Source organism: Trachurus trachurus (assembly GCF_905171665.1).
Source record: "Trachurus trachurus genome assembly, chromosome: 23".
Classification (NCBI taxonomy): Eukaryota; Metazoa; Chordata; class Actinopteri; order Carangiformes; family Carangidae; genus Trachurus; species Trachurus trachurus.
This window is the reverse complement of record NC_139912.1, coordinates 23306602-23325910: the sequence shown is the minus strand read 5'-3', so window position 1 is coordinate 23325910 and position 19309 is coordinate 23306602. Positions and strand designations below refer to the sequence as shown.

Below are 19309 nucleotides of genomic sequence, written 5' to 3'. Positions count from 1 at the left end.
CATCACAGCTATTGTAATGCGTGTCCTCATAACGGCCCACGGCTTCATAACTGCCTCCAGTTGGGAGAACTTTGGTGCCTATGATTGATGGCGAGGCTATCAAATTTCTCACTGACTCTGGGTCAGATCTGCGGTCGTATATCAATGAAGGCGAGTCTCTGATGGTGTGTAACTGCGGTGCTTCTTCCTGCTTCGATGTGAACGCAGATGTTTTATAATGAATGGATGTGTTTTGGGAACAGATGAGAGGTGATTATTTTGAAGCTTTCAGATGGGAAAGGAAGAGAGCTGGAGGCATCTCTGCTCCTTTAACTCCTCACAGCCACAGAAGAGGAACGGTTCGATAGGTATCAGGTGGTGGAGCGTTCCCAGTACAGGAAACTCAGCTGGGACCCGACCGGCAGACTCTGAGGGACTGAGCTGTGTGCTGGGGCTCTGAATAAATTCTCAAACAGCTTGAGCGTAAATTCTTCCCCTAGACTCTTGCTTCCCCACCTGGCTGCATCGCACTGAGGCGTTCATTTTACTCCGCGGTGCTTTCAGCCAATCAGTCGACAGGATAAACGCTGAATGTAATTACAGAGGCACAAAGGGTCTTCTAGTGATTTCCTCTGATTTGGGCTGAACTGAACTGATGAGACCTGTCCAGATGTTCCACTTCACCACACCGCCTTGGCTTCCCATTCAGAGAGGAGCAGTGTTGCACGAGTTAGGAGCAGCAGTTAGCAGTAGCAGGCAGAGGGTTTAAAGGGGGGGGGGGGGGGGGGGGGGGTCCGTGCAGCAGTATTTGTCCATATAATGGTTGTCAATGGATACCAACTTTCTTCGTCCAAAAAGACACAACAAAAAACATCCGAATACCTCCATACTGCTCGTCTGTAATGTCCCTCTTGTATTGAAGCCCCGACATGAGACATTTTTCTGCCGGTCAGTGCAAATCACGCGAGATTTGCACTGACACAGGAAGAGCAGTGAACCGAGACACTGGGAGCTTAACAAGCTTAAAATATAGACTCATTGAATTTTTTTCGGAACAATTTCTCATGTTACAGACAAGCAGTATGGAGGTATTTGGATGTTTTTTGGTGTGTCTTTTTGGACGAAGAAAGTTGGTATCCATTGACAACCATTATATGGACAAATACTGCTGCGCAGACCCCCCGTAACTCAGAGAAGGAACGGAGGACTCTGAAAATTCTCACAGCTCTTAGTTGACATGAGGGTGAGTAGATAATGAGTGAAATTTGAATTTTGGGTGAACTATCCCTTTAATATATGTAAAGGTGAGATACGGTGTGTTATATTATGCTGTCCTTCCTACTGTGCTGTGCTGGTCAGTCTCAGAGGAGCGCAGGCTGACCGTCGAGGCTTGTGGTAAATTGCTTGGAAGTGGAAAATGTTCCAGTAGCGCAGTAGTAAGTGTAGAAATAAGTGCTACAGCCTGTGCTTTGGCTTTCACAGCTCACTAGAGGTGAAGGTGGGGGCACGGAGGCAGACAGAGGTACGTGAAGTGAGAATGGCAGGTGTATAACAGCGCTCTAAAAACAAGGGGAAGTTAGTTTCCGTAGTTGGAGCCACTCACCGGCAGCTACAGCAGCTGCAGCGGCTGGAGGCAGTTGAGGTGATTTAACCCCTCGACTGCAAACTGAGTGGAATATATCAGACCCCTCCTCGGGGTTAAAAGCCCAACGGAGCTGGAACAGTTAATTCAGCAGATTCCATTGAGGACGAGTTGACAAAATCAAAACAAATGTGGGCAAAAGAAAAGAAAGAAAAAACACTGAATAGCCAGAGTTTTAGCTCATTATATCCACTGTAACATGATACTGTCTGTTTACATTGCCCCAGAGCATTATGGGAACTGTGTTTCCAAAACTTAGAGCGTTATTATCCCCCAATTAGCGGTGAGAAAAACTATAGGAGTGACAGAATCAGTTAACATTAACTGTAGGGGGGCGGGGGCTCGCTCTGTCAAGAGTCTGGTTCAGAGGAACCCTGTGGGGGGGGGCTGCTTTGGTTCAATGCTTTTAGGTTAATTCCAGGTTTGTTGGCATTGAGAAGCTGAAAGACTGAGCACAGTGAATCAGCTTGATCTGTGTCGCTGCAGGCTGGATGGTGTCAGACCGCTGTGATGCTCAATGTGAACTGAACTATGCGAATCAAAGGGTCAAATGTTGCTATTTACACTGAATAATGCATGCCTAATGACTTCACCAATACATACATTTATAGTCAGGGCTCAGTTAGCTGTAGTAACTGTAACTCAAGAGATTGTCCATCATATTTACTTGCCTTAAAGGGATAGTTCAACATTTTGGCAAATTGGCCCATTGCCATAATCCCTATAGTTTTAGGAGTAGGTTCGTTAACTTTAATTGTCGATGCAAGCTGTTTTCAGAACGGCGGAGCAGAGCCACGGAGTTGTTTTCTAGGCAAATGCAGAGACTGCTTGCTGAAAAACTGCTCCTGAAGGGAACGCACATCAGCGGTTTTGCATGAATTTACCTCGAAAACAACTCTGTCTGGTAACGTAGTGTTATTATCTCATAGCGTGGTGAATGTGCAGGTCACAACTTGTCCACGTAATTGGATTGTGTATTTGATGAGTTTGATGAGGGAAATCAAGAAATCCCATGAGCCTCCGTGGCGTAGCTCTGAGCAGCTCGCGGCTCTGCTCCACCGTTCTAAAAATAGCTTGCACTGACAAATAAAGGTAACAAACCTACTCCTAAGAATATAGGGGTTATGATAATGGGCTAATTTGCCTAAAATGTTGAACTATCCCTTTAAAGCTGCTTCAACTGAGCACCAGAGAGTGAATAAGCTTATACGCATATTTCCCCAAATATTTCAGTATTCCTTTAAAGGGATAGTTCAGGTTTTTGTATGTGAGGTTGTGTGAGGTATTTATGTGTAGTGAGTAGAGTAGAGCCGTTAGGAGAGAGGCAGCATTAAACATGGTCCACTTGCAGAGTTATGTGTCGCTGTTTACCGGGCCAGCACAAAAAAACATGTTTTGGACACTTTTCAAAGAAGCCCACGAAAACAATCCAATGTCCATCTAAATTTATGCTTCATGTCAAATATTTTCAATGAATTATCTCCTCATGTGTCAGTGCTTTCCATTGGCACTACACTTTTCTAAACCACTGTATCACCATGTTCCTCTGCACAAGTGATACCTACAGCACTCACTGTATTATTATTATATACTGCAGTTTTGGGTCAACAGCATGAATCAGTAAGAGCTAGACTTCACTTTGTTTTGATGGGAAGAAAAAGCATGAAAATATTCACCATAAAGCATACATTTACATACATTTAAATGGATATTGAATATATTTTTTGGTGCTTGTCTTTTAAAGGAGTCTAAAACACCCTTTTTTTCTGCTGGCCCTGTGCACAGCAGCACATCACTCTGCTAGTGTACCATGTTCCCTGCTGCCTCTCCGAACTGCCAGTGCACTGATCTGAATCTACTGTGAAAAATGCACTGACTATGCATGAACACTTCACACAATGCCACATCAAATAAGCAGAGCTATCCCTTCAAGGTCCTCCTCTGGATCCAAAGTTGCTGAGTGAGTGACTAGAGCTGGTAAGATGTGGTTGGTCTGTATCTTTTGTACTTCAAACTCCACAAAAGAACCTTTATCTGCTGGGCCACACTGGAAAAAGGTGAATAAATCATTGTTGATAAATGAAACACCCTCTTTCTTTCACTCTCGTGTGTTTTGTGACAGTCTGTGTGTGTGGCGTGTACTCACGGCTTCGGTGTGGACGGGGTGCACGGCGAAGAGGAGCGCCGTGATGAAAGCCAGGCGCGAGTCCTCGAACACGCAGCGCTCGCACGTGTGCATGAGCAGGCAGGTGACGGCGCAGTGCAAGCACACGTTGACGATGTGGAAATACAGGGGCGTCATGCCGCCCAGCAGGATGTTCAACCTGACAGACAAGAGAGACAGAGATTCAGCACGGTGGGATGAGGCAGCAGCCGCGCTGTGTGTTTTTATCTGACTGCGTGAAAGTGATGTATTCATGCATAAAAGACCGTGCAGTCATTGCCACTCATTTTCCCATAAACCCTTAACCATATGGAGACGGAAAAGGGTCAGCCGTATCTAAAACAATCATCTGGCAATACATCGCTCTGGATTTAGTGTGGGAGTCCCAAAAGTAAATTACCTTTTACATTTCCTGGATGGAGTGATAGTCTAATAATCCTGAACAGAATCTCAATCCATTTTCCACAGTGCCATGAATTTCAAATGAAGAGAGCGTGATTGCTTTGAGAGAGAACGTCGGATTCCTGACATCAAATCACATCCTGCTTAAAATCTTCCAGCGGCTAATCCCTCTGTGAGGAATAACAGTGAGATAGGCAATTTTCACCTAGTTTATCATAATTGGCATTACGCTGTGACAATTCTCCCTTCAGACAACACAATGTCAGCAGCAACCTGATAAAGGTAAACCAAGGAAGAGGGAAACTTCACACACAGTGGTTCAGCTTCCGGGTACCCTTATTATTTTTCAATGCACAACACACTGGTCCACAAGTTTACTTGAGCCAGCTGAAGGTAAAGTACATTTTGAAAAACGCTGTAGTGCAAAACCTTCAGTCCAATATTATTCCTCGTAATAAAATGAGACTGAAAGGCCTTTCAGGGGGAAAAAAACATCCTAAATAAGAGTAAGAATTTGAGGACAAGGACAAACTAAATCAATAACAGGTTAACTTGTATTACTGCCTTGTGGCTGCTTGCCTCCGTGAACCAACCACATTTTAGAAAAATATGGTCATAGTCTGTCCTTCAGACCACACTTAGAGAACAGTAATGGCCAGAAGTATTTTTGCAGTTTTGTCACAGTGAAGTTGACCTTTGACCTTCTAGATATGAAATACCATCACATCCTCCTTTAATACTATTAAATGTTTGTCTAAAATTGGATCATAATTAGTATAATTATGAATACTCCCTCTCTGTCACTCACATTGTAGCTCTCTCTTTACCTCTGCCAACAACAACATGGCTGGGACATGAATCACAATGATAATTTGAACGACATCCACATTGTGGAATTCCAGTCATTACAACATGCAGAAAAATGTTATTATAAGGTGAAAGGTTTAAGACAGCAGATAAATGAGTTGAAACTGTCATGAATGGAGTGAAGGTCCAGTCTGGGTGGAGCTGCCACAGTCACTGTCGTGACTCAGGGTGGTCAACTGAGTCTGTTACCTGCAGGAGGGACAGGCTGAAAAAGACTGCACACTGATCTGGGCTCAGTTTGTGTTTGTCGAAGAGAGATTACCTCTGGCTACAAGATGTGAGGCTGTGGAAATAGAGTGAACGGTGTGTGGATTCAGCTTTGCTCAGTCTGTCGCTGCTGGGGAGCCAAGTAACACCAGCTAACACAGCTGTCTGCAGATGTGAGGCTGATGTGCTGTCAACACAAACAGTGCAGATGCATCAATGAGACTTTCAGTCTCTGTCCTGTCTGTGCTCAAACTGATCATTGCTGCAGATGTCCGTACATCACTGAGGGATAGCTGCTGATCATCCATGACTATAGCTGCATAGCATGCTTAAGCTTGAGTTATGAAAATGTGATGGATTTGTTTATGGTACTAGGTGCAGAAGATGTTAGGTGGTGTGGTGAACGTGGTGGTGGGGCTACTGGAGATATGAATCTTCCAGGACTGACAAGGGCAGTATAACAACACTACAAGCATCTAGTACCACATTAAAATCGAAGAGAAGAAGAAGACATGCACAGTAAACACTATAAACAACGGGTGAAGTAGCAACAGCAACTGCATAGCAGGTGCAGCAACAAGTAGCTGTGAGTTATAGACTATAAAAGGCCAGTATGTAAATGGTGTTGTTGGGTATTTACATGTAAAACAAAAATGAGCAAACACCTGTAAACATCTGTAAGCAAGAGCACAGAATTCAGGGTGAGTGAGACACGATTTATGGGGGCGGGACTAGATAAGCTTTTGCTTCTCCCGCTTTCCCTTTCGGCCATGTGCATTGTATTATTGAACTAAGATGAAGTGTGATGATGATGATTTAAATTGACATGCCCGAAATAAATAAATTGATTGATTGATTGATTGATTGATTGATGTGACGCCTCACTGTGTACTTATCTTGTACTGACATGTTTCTGTTATTGTTATTGTGTGAATTGCAACAACTGGCATCTGTTGTAGCAACATTCCACACATAACGTTGACCAAGGCTAATATTAGCTCGTTTCGGCTAATGTGGTAACAGCTCATAACTCAGTGGGTCTCCTCCCATTGTACAGGCCTATTACATTCAATTCTGCATTTATTTTCTTCAACATTTGAACATCAGGGTTTCAGCCCTGGACATCATTTTTACATCATTTACATTGAACATGAAGATCCAATGAGCATTAATGGGTAATATGCAACATTAAAGATGAGGCGGTCTTCATTAGAGTTCTCAACGGGCCGGGCCAGCCCGACAAACCCGACGGAACCCGTGGGTTCGGGCCGGGTTCGGGTCGAAAAAATATGAAAGTGACTCGGGTCGGGTCGGACCTCAGGCTTCCTTTTTTCTCTCTCATAAAACACATTTATGGTGTAAATTGTTGTTTGTTTACGTGTGAGTCTCAGGCAATTATATTCCACTCTGCATCTTGTGCTGCTGTGGGCAGAACCACTGAAACATCACTGCCTGAAAATGCCGACGATAGGCATGTACCTACTCCTGCAGCTGCAGCTGTGCGTCAACAGCACGCGCACTGGTTGGTGGATAAATCTCCACAAAGACGCACCGTTCCCGCGGTGGAAATGTAATCAATTGCGCCCGCTGCCCGCTGATCAAAGGGCAAGTGTAGCCTATAGTAGTACGTTAAGTCCCGCCCGGTAGCCTACCGGAGGGGCCAGATGACGTGAGGCAGAAGACGAGTGCTGTGTCACCGGCAGCGGCACGTCCTGCTGCAAAGAAAGCACGCCGGGTTTTTTTTCGGGCCGGGTTCGGACAGATAATTAATGCTGGTGTGTCGGGCTCCATAACCCGCGGGTCGGGTCGGTTCGGGTTGTAATTTTCAGGCCCGTTGAGAACTCTAGTCTTCATAGCTCACAAACAATCAGGTTCCAGCGAGATTTGAACTCGGATCGCAGGATTCAAAGTCCAAAGTGCTAACCATTACACCATGGAACCACTGACAGCTCAGCTCAGCTCACTTGAGCTAGTTGTCTATAACTGCAACATCATCCTTTTAGCCAAAGTTATCAGCCTGTTAGGCCTGATGGTTCTTGTCACAATAATAAAAAGTGTCATTCAATACAGCATAAGATGAGCATTTCATCAGATTTCCTGTCAGCATGTGAGAATGGTTTTACTATGTTCACTGAAGTCTAAGATGGTTTCAACCACCATGTCCCCTGAGTGCTTGAAACGGACCACAAACACCAACTCTTTAAGAAGTATCATTGTTTTTTGCCGATGACACCTCACAGGAATCAAGATCCATAACTACTGTCAGAAGTGGGATTCGAACCCACGCCTCCAGAAGAGACCGCTCGGCCATCCTGACAGAAAAACACTGCAAGGATCCCATCACACATGACCCAAACCTATCGCCTGCTGATAAATTGTATTAGAGAAAAAGCACCAGGCCTTCAGATATCCTTAAAATCCAACGAGAAGGAACGGGTAACCTGAAAGATGCTGTAGTCTTCGTGGCTCACAAACACCAAAGTGTCAGGTTCCACCGAGATTCGAACTCGGATTGCTGGATTCAAAGTCCAAAGTGCTAACCATTACACCATGGAACCACTGAAAAACAAGTCAACTCTGCTGGTACCTGACAAAACACAACAAGTTCACTCATCTAAAGCTCCTGTAAATTCTTACAGGCTAATTATGCTAACTAGCTCTGGCTGCTCAGCTAACTTTAGCCAGAAGTTGTCTGTAACTCAAAAGAGGAGACTGTAACCTGAATGCAGCACCTTAGATGTTGAGCCATCCTGACTGGACCCCTCACACGTGACCCAAAGCAAGTAAAGACATCTGAAAAAGGGTAAATCAGTTGTACCAGTCACAAAGCACTGGGCCTAAACATATCCCATGTACAACTAGCATGAATATCCAATGAGCACTAATGGGTAATCTCTGGATCTAAAGATTAATCTCCAAAGATGGGTAATATGCAACATTAAAGATGAGGCAGTCTTCATAGCTCACGACCACCAAACAATCAGGTTCCACCGAGATTTGAACTCGGATCGCTGGATTCAAAGTCCAAAGTGCTAACCATTACACCATGGAACCGCTGAAAAGCAAGTCAACTCTGCTGCTACCTGACAAAACACAACAGGGTCACTCATCTAAAGCTCCTGTAAATTCTTACAGGCTAATTATGCTAACTAGCTCTGGCTGCTCAGCTAACTTTAGCCAGAAGTTGTCTGTAACTCAAAAAAGGAGACTGTAACCTGAATGCAGCACCTTAGATGTTGAGCCATCCTGACTGGACCCCTCACACGTGACCCAAAGCAAGTAAAGACATCTGAAAAAGGGTAAATCAGTTGTACCAGTCACAAAGCACTGGGCCTAAACATATCCCATGTACAACTAGCATGAATATCCAATGAGCACTAATGGGTAATCTCTGGATCTAAAGATTAATCTCCAAAGATGGGTAATATGCAACATTAAAGATGAGGCAGTCTTCATAGCTCACGACCACCAAACAATCAGGTTCCACCGAGATTTGAACTCGGATCGCTGGATTCAACGTCCAAAGTGCTAACCATTACGCCATGGAACCACTGACATGCGAAGTATCTCTGAACCTGGAGTGTTTGCTTGTGTAACAGTCAGCTAAAACTCCTAATGGAACTCCTCCACGGCGCACCGGGGTTCCATTCATCCTGTCGGGGTTTATTTCTCCATAACGACTGGCTCACTCTACATTATCCCTTACTTAATTATATTAACTAGGTGCGGTTGCTCAGCTAAGTTGAGCTAGTTGTCTATAACTGCAACATCACCTTTTAAGCAAAGTTATCAGCCTGTTAGGACTGATGATTATTGTCATAATATTAAAATGTGTCATTCAATACAGCATAAGATGAGCATTTCATCACATTTCCTGTCAGCATTTGAGAATGGTTTTACTATGTTCACTGAAGTCTAAGATGGTTTCAACCACCACGTCCCCCCTGAGTGCTTGAAACGGACCACAAACACCAACTCTTTAAAAAGTATCATTGTTTTTTGCCGATGACACCTCACAGGAATCAAGATCCGTAACTACTGTCAGAAGTGGGATTCGAACCCACGCCTCCAGAAGAGACCGCTCGGCCGTCCTGACTGAAAAACATTGCAAGGATCCCATCACACATGACCCAAAACAAATCGCCTGCTGATAAATTGTATTAGAGAAAAAGCACTGGGCCTTCAGATATCCTTAAAATCCAATGAGAACTAATGGGTAACCTGAAAGATTCTGCGTCCACACGGATCCACTGAAAACGACCCAAAACGCTGTAGTACCTACTCCAGGCGTGTGTGGAGCGCACAAACACCAAAGTGTCAGGTTCCACCGAGATTTGAACTCGGATCGCTGGATTCAAAGTCCAAAGTGCTAACCATTACACCATGGAACCGCTGAAAAGCAAGTCAACTCTGCTGCTACCTGACAAAACACAACAGGGTCACTCATCTAAAGCTCCTGTAAATTCTTACAGGCTAATTATGCTAACTAGCTCTGGCTGCTCAGCTAACTTTAGCCAGAAGTTGTCTGTAACTCAAAAAAGGAGACTGTAACCTGAATGCAGCACCTTAGATGTTGAGCCATCCTGACTGGACCCCTCACACGTGACCCAAAGCAAGTAAAGACATCTGAAAAAGGGTAAATCAGTTGTACCAGTCACAAAGCACTGGGCCTAAACATATCCCATGTACAACTAGCATGAATATCCAATGAGCACTAATGGGTAATCTCTGGATCTAAAGATTAATCTCCAAAGATGGGTAATATGCAACATTAAAGATGAGGCAGTCTTCATAGCTCACGACCACCAAACAATCAGGTTCCACCGAGATTTGAACTCGGATCGCTGGATTCAACGTCCAAAGTGCTAACCATTACGCCATGGAACCACTGACATTCGAAGTATCTCTGAACCTGGAGTGTTTGCTTGTGTAACAGTCAGCTAAAACGCCTAATGGAACTCCTCCACGGCGCACCGGGGTTCCATTCATCCTGTCGGGGTTTATTTCTCCATAACGACTGGCTCACTCTACATTATCCCTTACTTAATTATATTAACTAGGTGCGGTTGCTCAGCTAAGTTGAGCTAGTTGTCTATAACTGCAACATCATCCTTTTAGCCAAAGTTATCAGCCTGTTAGGCCTGATGATTCTTGTCACAATATTAAAATGTGTCATTCAATACAGCATAAGATGAGCATTTCATCACATTTCCTGTCAGCATTTGAGAATGGTTTTACTATGTTCACTAAAGTCTAAGATGGTTTCAACCACCATGTCCCCTGAGTGCTTGAAACGGACCACAAACACCAACTCTTTAAAAAGTATCATTGTTTTTTGCCGATGACACCTCACAGGAATCAAGATCCGTAACTACTGTCAGAAGTGGGATTCGAACCCACGCCTCCAGAAGAGACCGCTCGGCCGTCCTGACTGAAAAACATTGCAAGGATCCCATCACACATGACCCAAAACAAATCGCCTGCTGATAAATTGTATTAGAGAAAAAGCACTGGGCCTTCAGATATCCTTAAAATCCAATGAGAACTAATGGGTAACCTGAAAGATTCTGCGTCCACACGGATCCACTGAAAACGACCCAAAACGCTGTAGTACCTACTCCAGGCGTGTGTGGAGCGCACAAACACCAAAGTGTCAGGTTCCACCGAGATTTGAACTCGGATCGCTGGATTCAAAGTCCAAAGTGCTAACCATTACACCATGGAACCGCTGAAAAGCAAGTCAACTCTGCTGCTACCTGACAAAACACAACAGGGTCACTCATCTAAAGCTCCTGTAAATTCTTACAGGCTAATTATGCTAACTAGCTCTGGCTGCTCAGCTAACTTTAGCCAGAAGTTGTCTGTAACTCAAAAAAGGAGACTGTAACCTGAATGCAGCACTTTAGATGTTGAGCCATCCTGACTGGACCCCTCACACGTGACCCAAAGCAAACAAAGACATCTTAACAAAAGATAAATCAGTTGCATCAGTCACAAAGCACTGGGCCTAAACATATCCCAACATGTACAACTAGCATGAATATCCAATGAGCGCTAATGGGTAATCTCTGGATCTAAAGATGAATCTCCAAAGATGGGTAATATGCAACATTAAAGATGAGGCAGTCTTCATAGCTCACGACCACCAAATAATCAGGTTCCACCGAGATTTGAACTCGGATCGCTGGATTCAAAGTCCAAAGTGCTAACCATTACACCATGGAACCACCAACAAGTGAAGTATCTCTGCTACACAAGCAAACACTCCAGGTTCAGTCAGCTAAAACTCCTAATGGAACTCCTCCACGTCGCACCAGGGTTCCATTCATCCTGTCGGGGTTTATTTCTCCATAACGACTGGCTCACTCTACATTATCCCTTACTTAATTATGTTAACTAGGTGTGGTTGCTCAGCTAACTTGAGCTAGTTGTCTATAACTGCAACATCACCCTTTTAGCCAAAGTTATCAGCCTGTTAGGCCTGATGATTCTTGTCACAATATTAAAATGTGTCATTCAATACAGCATAAGATGAGCATTTCATCACATTTCCTGTCAGCATTTGAGAATGGTTTTACTATGTTCACTAAAGTCTAAGATGGTTTCAACCACCATGTCCCCTGAGTGCTTGAAACGGACCACAAACACCAACTCTTTAAAAAGTATCATTGTTTTTTGCCGATGACACCTCACAGGAATCAAGATCCGTAACTACTGTCAGAAGTGGGATTCGAACCCACGCCTCCAGAAGAGGCCGCTCGGCCATCCTGACTGAAAAACGCTGCAAGGATCCCATCACACATGACCCAAAACAAATCGCCTGCTGATAAATTCTATTAGAGAAAAAGCACCAGGTCTTCAGATATCCTTAAAACTCAACGAGAACGAACTGGTAATCTGAAAGATGCTGTAGTCTTCGTGGCTCACAAACAACAAAGTGTCAGGTTCCACCGAGATTTGAACTCGGATCGCTGGATTCAAAGTCCAAAGTGCTAACCATTACACCATGGAACCGCTGGCAAGCAAGACAACTCTGCTGGTACCTGACAAAACACAACAGGGTCACTCATCTAAAGCTCCTGTAAATTCTTACAGGCTAATTATGCTAACTAGCTCTGGCTGCTCAGCTAACTTTATCTAGAAGTTAGAGATAAGATAAGAGGCCTTTATTGTCACTGCATTAAAATACAATGAAATTGCAACAGCCAATCACAGTGGTGGCATACATACTTAAAATCACACACATCATAAAAGCAGGAAAACAGAAATGAGAAAACAAACAGACACACAAACAAGCAAACAACAAAAAGCAAAAACGCATGGGTTAGAAGAAGATAAGGAGACGAATACAACATGGCAGGTCATGTGGGTCAAAGTGCTTGTGCGTGGTGGTGGTGTATAGGGGTATGTGGAGCAATGATGAATTTACTGTGTGTGTTTGTTGAGAGTCTGGATGGCTTTGGGGAAAAAACTGTGCAAAAGTCTGTTGGTACGAGTTTTTATGGACCTGTATCGCCACCCTGAGGGCAGAAGTTCAAAAAGGATGTGGCTAGGGTGGGAGGGGTCTCTGATGATGTTTCTTGCTCTGGAGAGGTAGCGGGCGCCTGCAATGTCCTCGAGTGTGGGAAGGGGACATTGCAGACGCCCGCTACCTCTCCAAGTTGTCTGTAACTCAAAAGAGGAGACGGTAACCTGAATGCAGCACCTTAGATGTTTATCCATCCTGATTGGACCCCTCACACGTGACCCAAAGCAAGTAAAGACATCTGAAAAAAGATAAATCAGTTGCACCAGGCACAAAGCACTGGGCCTAAACATATCCCAACATGTACAACTAGCATGAATATCCAATGAGCACTAATGGGTAATCTCTGGATCTAAAGATTACGTAATCTCCAAAAATGGGTGGTCTGCAACATCAAAGAAGAGACAGTCTTTGTAGCAAGCAACCATCAAACAGTCAGGTCTCACTGAGATTTTAACTCAGATTGTGGGATTCAGAGTTAAGAGTATTCTGTGTGCTTGAAATAGATCACACACGCAAACCCTCTCACAAGTAGTATTGATCACCAATTCCACCTCACAACATGAAAGCTGTCTGTCAGAAGAAGTGGGATTTGAACCCACACCTCCAGAGGAGACTGCGACCTGAACACAGCACAGTCCTGACTGATTTTTCAAGGATCCCATCACACATGACCCAAACCTATCGCCTGCAGATAAATTGTATTAGCGAAAAAGCACCAGGCCTTCAGATATCCTTTATCTTTAGGAAATTTAAATCGAATGCAACTGGACTTGGTTATTTGTCTAGAGACTTTCCTAGACAAATAACCACGTCCCGTTGCATTCGATTTAAATTTCCTTGAGATAACAATGACCTGGACAAATGAGAATATTCAAAGGCTTCAGATATCCTTAAAATCCAACGAGAACTAATGGGTAACCTGAAAGATGCTGTAGTCTTCCTGGTTCACGAACACCAAAGTGTCAGGTTCCACCGAGATTTGAACTCGGATCGCTGGATTCAAAGTCCAAAGTGCTAACCATTACACCATGGAACCGCTGAAAAGCAAGTCAACTCTGCTGCTACCTGACAAAACACAACAGGGTCACTCATCTAAAGCTCTTGTAAATTCTTACAGGCTAATTATGCTAACTAGCTCTGGCTGCTCAGCTAACTTTAGCTAGAAGTTGTCTGTAACTCAAAAAAGGAGACTGTAACCTGAATGCAGCACCTTAGATGTTGAGCCATCCTGCCTGGACCCCTCACACGTGACCCAAAGCAAACAAAGACATCTGAAAAAAGATAAATCAGTTGCACCAGGCACAAAGCACTGGGCCTAAACATATCCCAACATGTACAACTAGCATGAATATTCAATGAGCACTAATGGGTAATCTCTGGATCTAAAGATGAATCTCCAAAACTGGGTGATCTGCAACATCAAAGAAGAGGCAGTCTTTGTAGTAAGCGACCACCAAACAGTCAGGTCTCACTGAGATTTTAACTCAAATTGTGGGATTCAGAGTTAAGAGTATTCTGTGTGCTTGAAATGGATCACACACGCAAACCCTCTCACAAGTAGTATTGATCACTGATTCTACCTCACAACATGAAAGCTGTCTGTCCGAAGAATTTTTACAGGCTAGAAGTTCTCTGCAACTCAAAAGAGGAGACGGTAACCTGAATGCAGCAACTTAGATGTTTGAGGGGTCCAGATGTAACAGTACTCAACTAATTGAAAACACATTATTTAAAAAAAAGACAGGATTATTTTATGACAGACTTAACAGTGATGTGACCACTCCCTTCAGGATATCACTCAGTATGTTTACATGCTGAGCTTAATCGAGCTATGCTCAAAATTCGATTTTGGCGTCAAGTCGGACTTCTGTCCTTGTCTCAATATACATGCAACTGAGAAAATTGAATAACTGACGGGGTCCGCCCCCTCATGCGCCGTCACCTGTTGTTTCAGCGGGTTAATACGCCGCCTGTCCTGTTGACTTTTCTGTCACCTCGTAAAAAACTGAATATAAACAACTTAGTAAGCTTATTAATACATTCTCAACTGCAGTTCCCGACCAGACGCACCAGTCTGGGCTGGATGCGCGCTGAGAATAGGATACGGGCTCTCTCTCTCTCTCTCTCTCTCTCTCTCTCTCTCTCTCTCTCTCTCTCTCTCATAAAACAATCTGGCTGGTTGCGCTGTGTATGTGTGAAATGCATTGAATCTGCGCTGACGTTGTTTTTTTTTTCTTTACTTTGCGGGGTTCGGGCGGCTTCTGTGCTCCACTTGGTGCCGTCTCTACGGTTGTGGAGCATGCGCACATGCATTGTCCAGTTATACTCCGACTAAGGCGTATACATGACGGAGAAAATCGAATTCCAATCGCATTATCTGGGTGTCTTAATCGGAGTTCTCAACTCCGATTTCAGTCGGACTAAGGTGTTTACATGCACTTCAGTTATCCAGTTATAGTCGGATTAAGGCAATAATTAGGTTTTTTCAAGTGTCATGTAAACGTACTGAGTGTCAACTGCTCAGCCATACAAGTTTTATGGCTGAGTGTCAGCTGTTTGTTTGAAGGTCTCAGGTTCCACTGCACTACATGGTTGAGTGAGTTGTGGCACAGTGGTTCCATGGTGTAATGGTTAGCACTCTGGACTCTGAATCCAGCGATCCAAGTTCAAATCTCGGTGGGACCTGTTTCTTTGGTGGTTGCGAGCTATTCAGACTGCTTCATCTTTAATGTTGCAGATTACCCATTAGTGCCCATTGGACCTGAATGTTAGATCTACATCCTGTACATGATGGGATATGTTTATGTCCAGTGCTGTGAGACAACTTTTTGCAGACAATATCTATGCCTGCTTTGGCCACAGTGTGAGGGGCCCACATGTGATGTATTCCAGCCAGGATGGCCGGGCGGTCTAAGGCGCTGCATTCAGGTCGCAGTCTCCTCTGGAGGCGTGGGTTCGAATCCCACTTCTGACAGACAGTTTTCATGTTGTGATTTGGAATCAGTGATCAATCAGCTTGTGAGAAGATTTGTGGGTAACGCTTTATATTAAGGTCCTTGTAATATGCGTTAGTTAATAGGTAATAAGGCCATTATAAGTGATTACAAGATGCTTATTAACATTATTATACGTTTATAAGACTATACGTATTAATAGTCTCATTATAATATAGTTTATAGCAGACTATAAGAGACTATAATAAGACACTGTTCTCGCTTTAGATCCAGTACCTGCAAAAAGCACAGTTAACTGTAAACAAGTGCATAGTTAACTTATAATAGATGAGCAATAAAGTATATATTAATGTTAATAAATCAAACAAAAAAAAAGATTAATAAAGGCATGACAAAGACATCATGGTTGGGCTAATTGACTCAATATATGTGTTTGTAATGTTATTATGAACAATTTTAAGATACTACTATTAACTATATTATAATGAGACTATTATTACTTGTAAGCACTTATAAGAGCCTTATTACCTATTAACTAACGCTTATTACACGGACCTTAAGATTAATAAAGGTATAACAAAGACATAATGGTTGGGCTAGTTGAAATGGACCACACACGCAAATCCTCTCACAAGCATTGATCACTGATTCCACCTCACAACATGAAAACTGTCTGTCAGAAGTGGGATTCGAACCCACGCCTCCAGAGGAGACTGCGACCTGAACGCAGCGCCTTAGACCGCTCGGCCATCCTGACTGCAATACCTAACATGTAGGCCCCTCACACTCTGGCCAAAGCAGGCATAGACATTGTCTGCAAAAAGTTGTCTCACAGCACTGGACGTAAACATATCCCATCATGTACAGTATGTAGATCTAACATTCAGGTCCAATGGGCACTGATGGGTAATCTGCAACATTAAAGATGAGGCAGTCTGAATAGCTCACAACCACCAAAGAAACAGGTCCCACCGAGATTTGAACTCGGATCGCTGGATTCAGAGTCCAGAGTGCTAACCATTACACCATGGAACCACTGAGCCACAACTCACTCAACCATGGGTAACACTTTACCTGAATTATATTTATAAGCGTGACATGACACTGGCATAACAGTGTCATAAGACAGTCATGAATGTGTCATAAACATTATGTCAATGTCATAAATGTTTATGACTGTTGTCATTAAGTGTCATTCGGTTTCTGTAATAACAACTTGACATTGTTTGAATTGTCTTGATTATGACAACTTGACATGAATCAAAGGGACGTTACCAGAAAATGTCTTTGTCATGACAACTTGTCATTAACATATCCTGAACTGACTGTAGGCCTGTGAAGAGTGCTCTGTGTGCTTGATATGGATCACACATGCAAATCTTCCCACGAGTAGTATTGATCACTGATTCCACCTCAACATGAAAACTGTGTGTCAGAAGTGGGATTCAAACCAAAGAAATAGGTCCCACCGAGATTTGAACTCGGATCGCTGGATTCAGAGTCCAGAGTGCTAACCATTACACCATGGAACCGTTAAGCCACAACTCACTCAACCATGTAGTCCAGTGCAACCTGAGACCTTCAAACAGCTGACACTCAGCCATAAAACTTGTATGGCAGGGCAGTTGACACTGATATCCTGAAGGGAGTGGTCACATTACTGTTAAGTCACATTACTGTCCTGTCTTTTTTTAAATAATGTGTTTTCAATTACTCCTACTGAGTTGAAAAGTTGGTACAAGATGATTAAGATCATATCTGATACGATCAGACTCAGTGATGCAAGATGAGTTTTCCTTCCTTAACAGAACTGTAAAGGGGAAAAAAATGAAAACTGTATGCTGAGGGCTTTTAATGTTTTGGTTTTGTGTGTGTGTGTGTAGAGAGAGTGCACCTCAAGGCCGAGCTGATTTTGCAATGTGAAACAAAACCAAACAGAGAGAGCTGAGGGGAACATGGCATCACATCTGAACTCCTTATCTCTGATTCTAATTAGTTCTAATCGAGTCCTCTGTGAGCCCTCATCCAGCCCATTATGTGATGAAGGAGACTCTGGCCTCCACTACCCTCTTTTTATTCATAATTCAATGAGGGCGACTGATAAAACCTGCTTGAACTTGCAGAGAGAGCATTAACCCTGACCATTATCTCACCCTGACCTTAGATGATGCTGATGCTGGGATGACTGCGGAGCCAGTGAAGGATTGTGAGATGAATTTCCCAGGGGGTCTGGCCAGGGTCCCGACCCACCCGCACCCACAAGGCTTCGGGGGAATTCAAATTCCTCATTTGAAGCATTAATCCGATGTGCTCATTCAGAGGGACTTCCAATGAGGGAGCAGGTCGGGGTGTGGCGTCCTGTTCAAGGACGTTATGACAGGAATCATGGCTGTTGATGGATACACTCACTGACTGTTGGGGGGGGGGTTTCATCCATCACTTTTGCGTGATGGGGAGCCTGGAAAAACCGCGACTCTCAAACATGAATAACAATCAGCCTGGGCGTAGATATATGCTACCATTTGATTTGCAAACTAATTTATTCATTACATCTCACCTACTTTCTTGACATCTTCTATAACTGTCAGACTAATTGTGTTTTCCATCAGATGGTAGAGACTACACTCTTTTTTTTTGATACCTGGCAGTTCTCCTCTCTGTGTGGCGCTATAAATATAGCAACGACACATGGAGCGAGACATCATCATCAGCGGGAGAAACATATGACGAGTGAGGGACTGCCCCCCCCCCCCCCTGTCGGTGTGTGTGTGTGTGTGTTTGTGTATGTCGTACCGTCTGACGGGGGGGGGGGGGGGGGGGGGGGGGGCGGGGGGTGCTATGCAGAGATGAATGAACAGAACGATATTGCGTTGACAGAAAAAAAAATTGAATCAATTTGTGGCGCTTGGTCTTGATTCTGTGGCGCTGCTCCACACATTTCTCTATGTATGGGACTGTAACAGCTCAGTAAGTTCTTACCTGGACAGAGTTTGTCCTCTGGGATATCAGCATTTAGATTTTAAAGGGATAGTTCACCCAAAATTCAAATTTCACTCATTATCTACTCACCCTGTCGACTAATAGCTGTGAGAATTTCAGAGTCCTCCGTGCCTTCTCTGAGTTACGGGGGGTCCGCGCAGCAGTATTTGTCCATATAATGGTTGTCAATGGATACCAACTTTCTTCATCCAAAAAGACACACCAAAAAACATCCAAATACCTCCATACTGCTCGTATGTAATGTCCCTCTTGTATTGAAGCCCCGACATGAGAAATTGTTCCGCCGGACATGAGGGTGAGTAGATAATGAGTGAAATTTGAATTCTGGGTGAACTATCCCTTTAACAATTAAAGCTAATTCATGTAAAAAAAAAAGAAAAAGAAAAAAAAGGACCCCCTTGAAAATGAGATGCTACATCTCAAGGGGCTATCCTTTAATAAATTCAAATTAACATTTCACCCATTCACAAAGTATTGAGGGGTCAAAACTTCAGTAAAACTTGCATAGAGCATCTTTATTTTAACCACTGCATTTTAGTTTATGGCCTTGATCTAGGACTTCAAGG

The 19309-nt window shown here is 43.6% G+C and overlaps 1 protein-coding gene across 1 annotated transcript in view; it reads right to left on the bottom strand.

The window, feature by feature from the left end:
• tmtc1 (transmembrane O-mannosyltransferase targeting cadherins 1) overlaps positions 1–19309 on the bottom strand; it is a 242461-nt gene that overhangs the window by 206328 nt on the left and 16824 nt on the right. The window contains exon 2 of the mRNA XM_083999888.1: positions 3768–3945. Within this exon, the coding sequence (XP_083856014.1) occupies positions 3768–3945 (178 nt within the window). The remainder of the gene's footprint in view (positions 1–3767; positions 3946–19309) is intronic.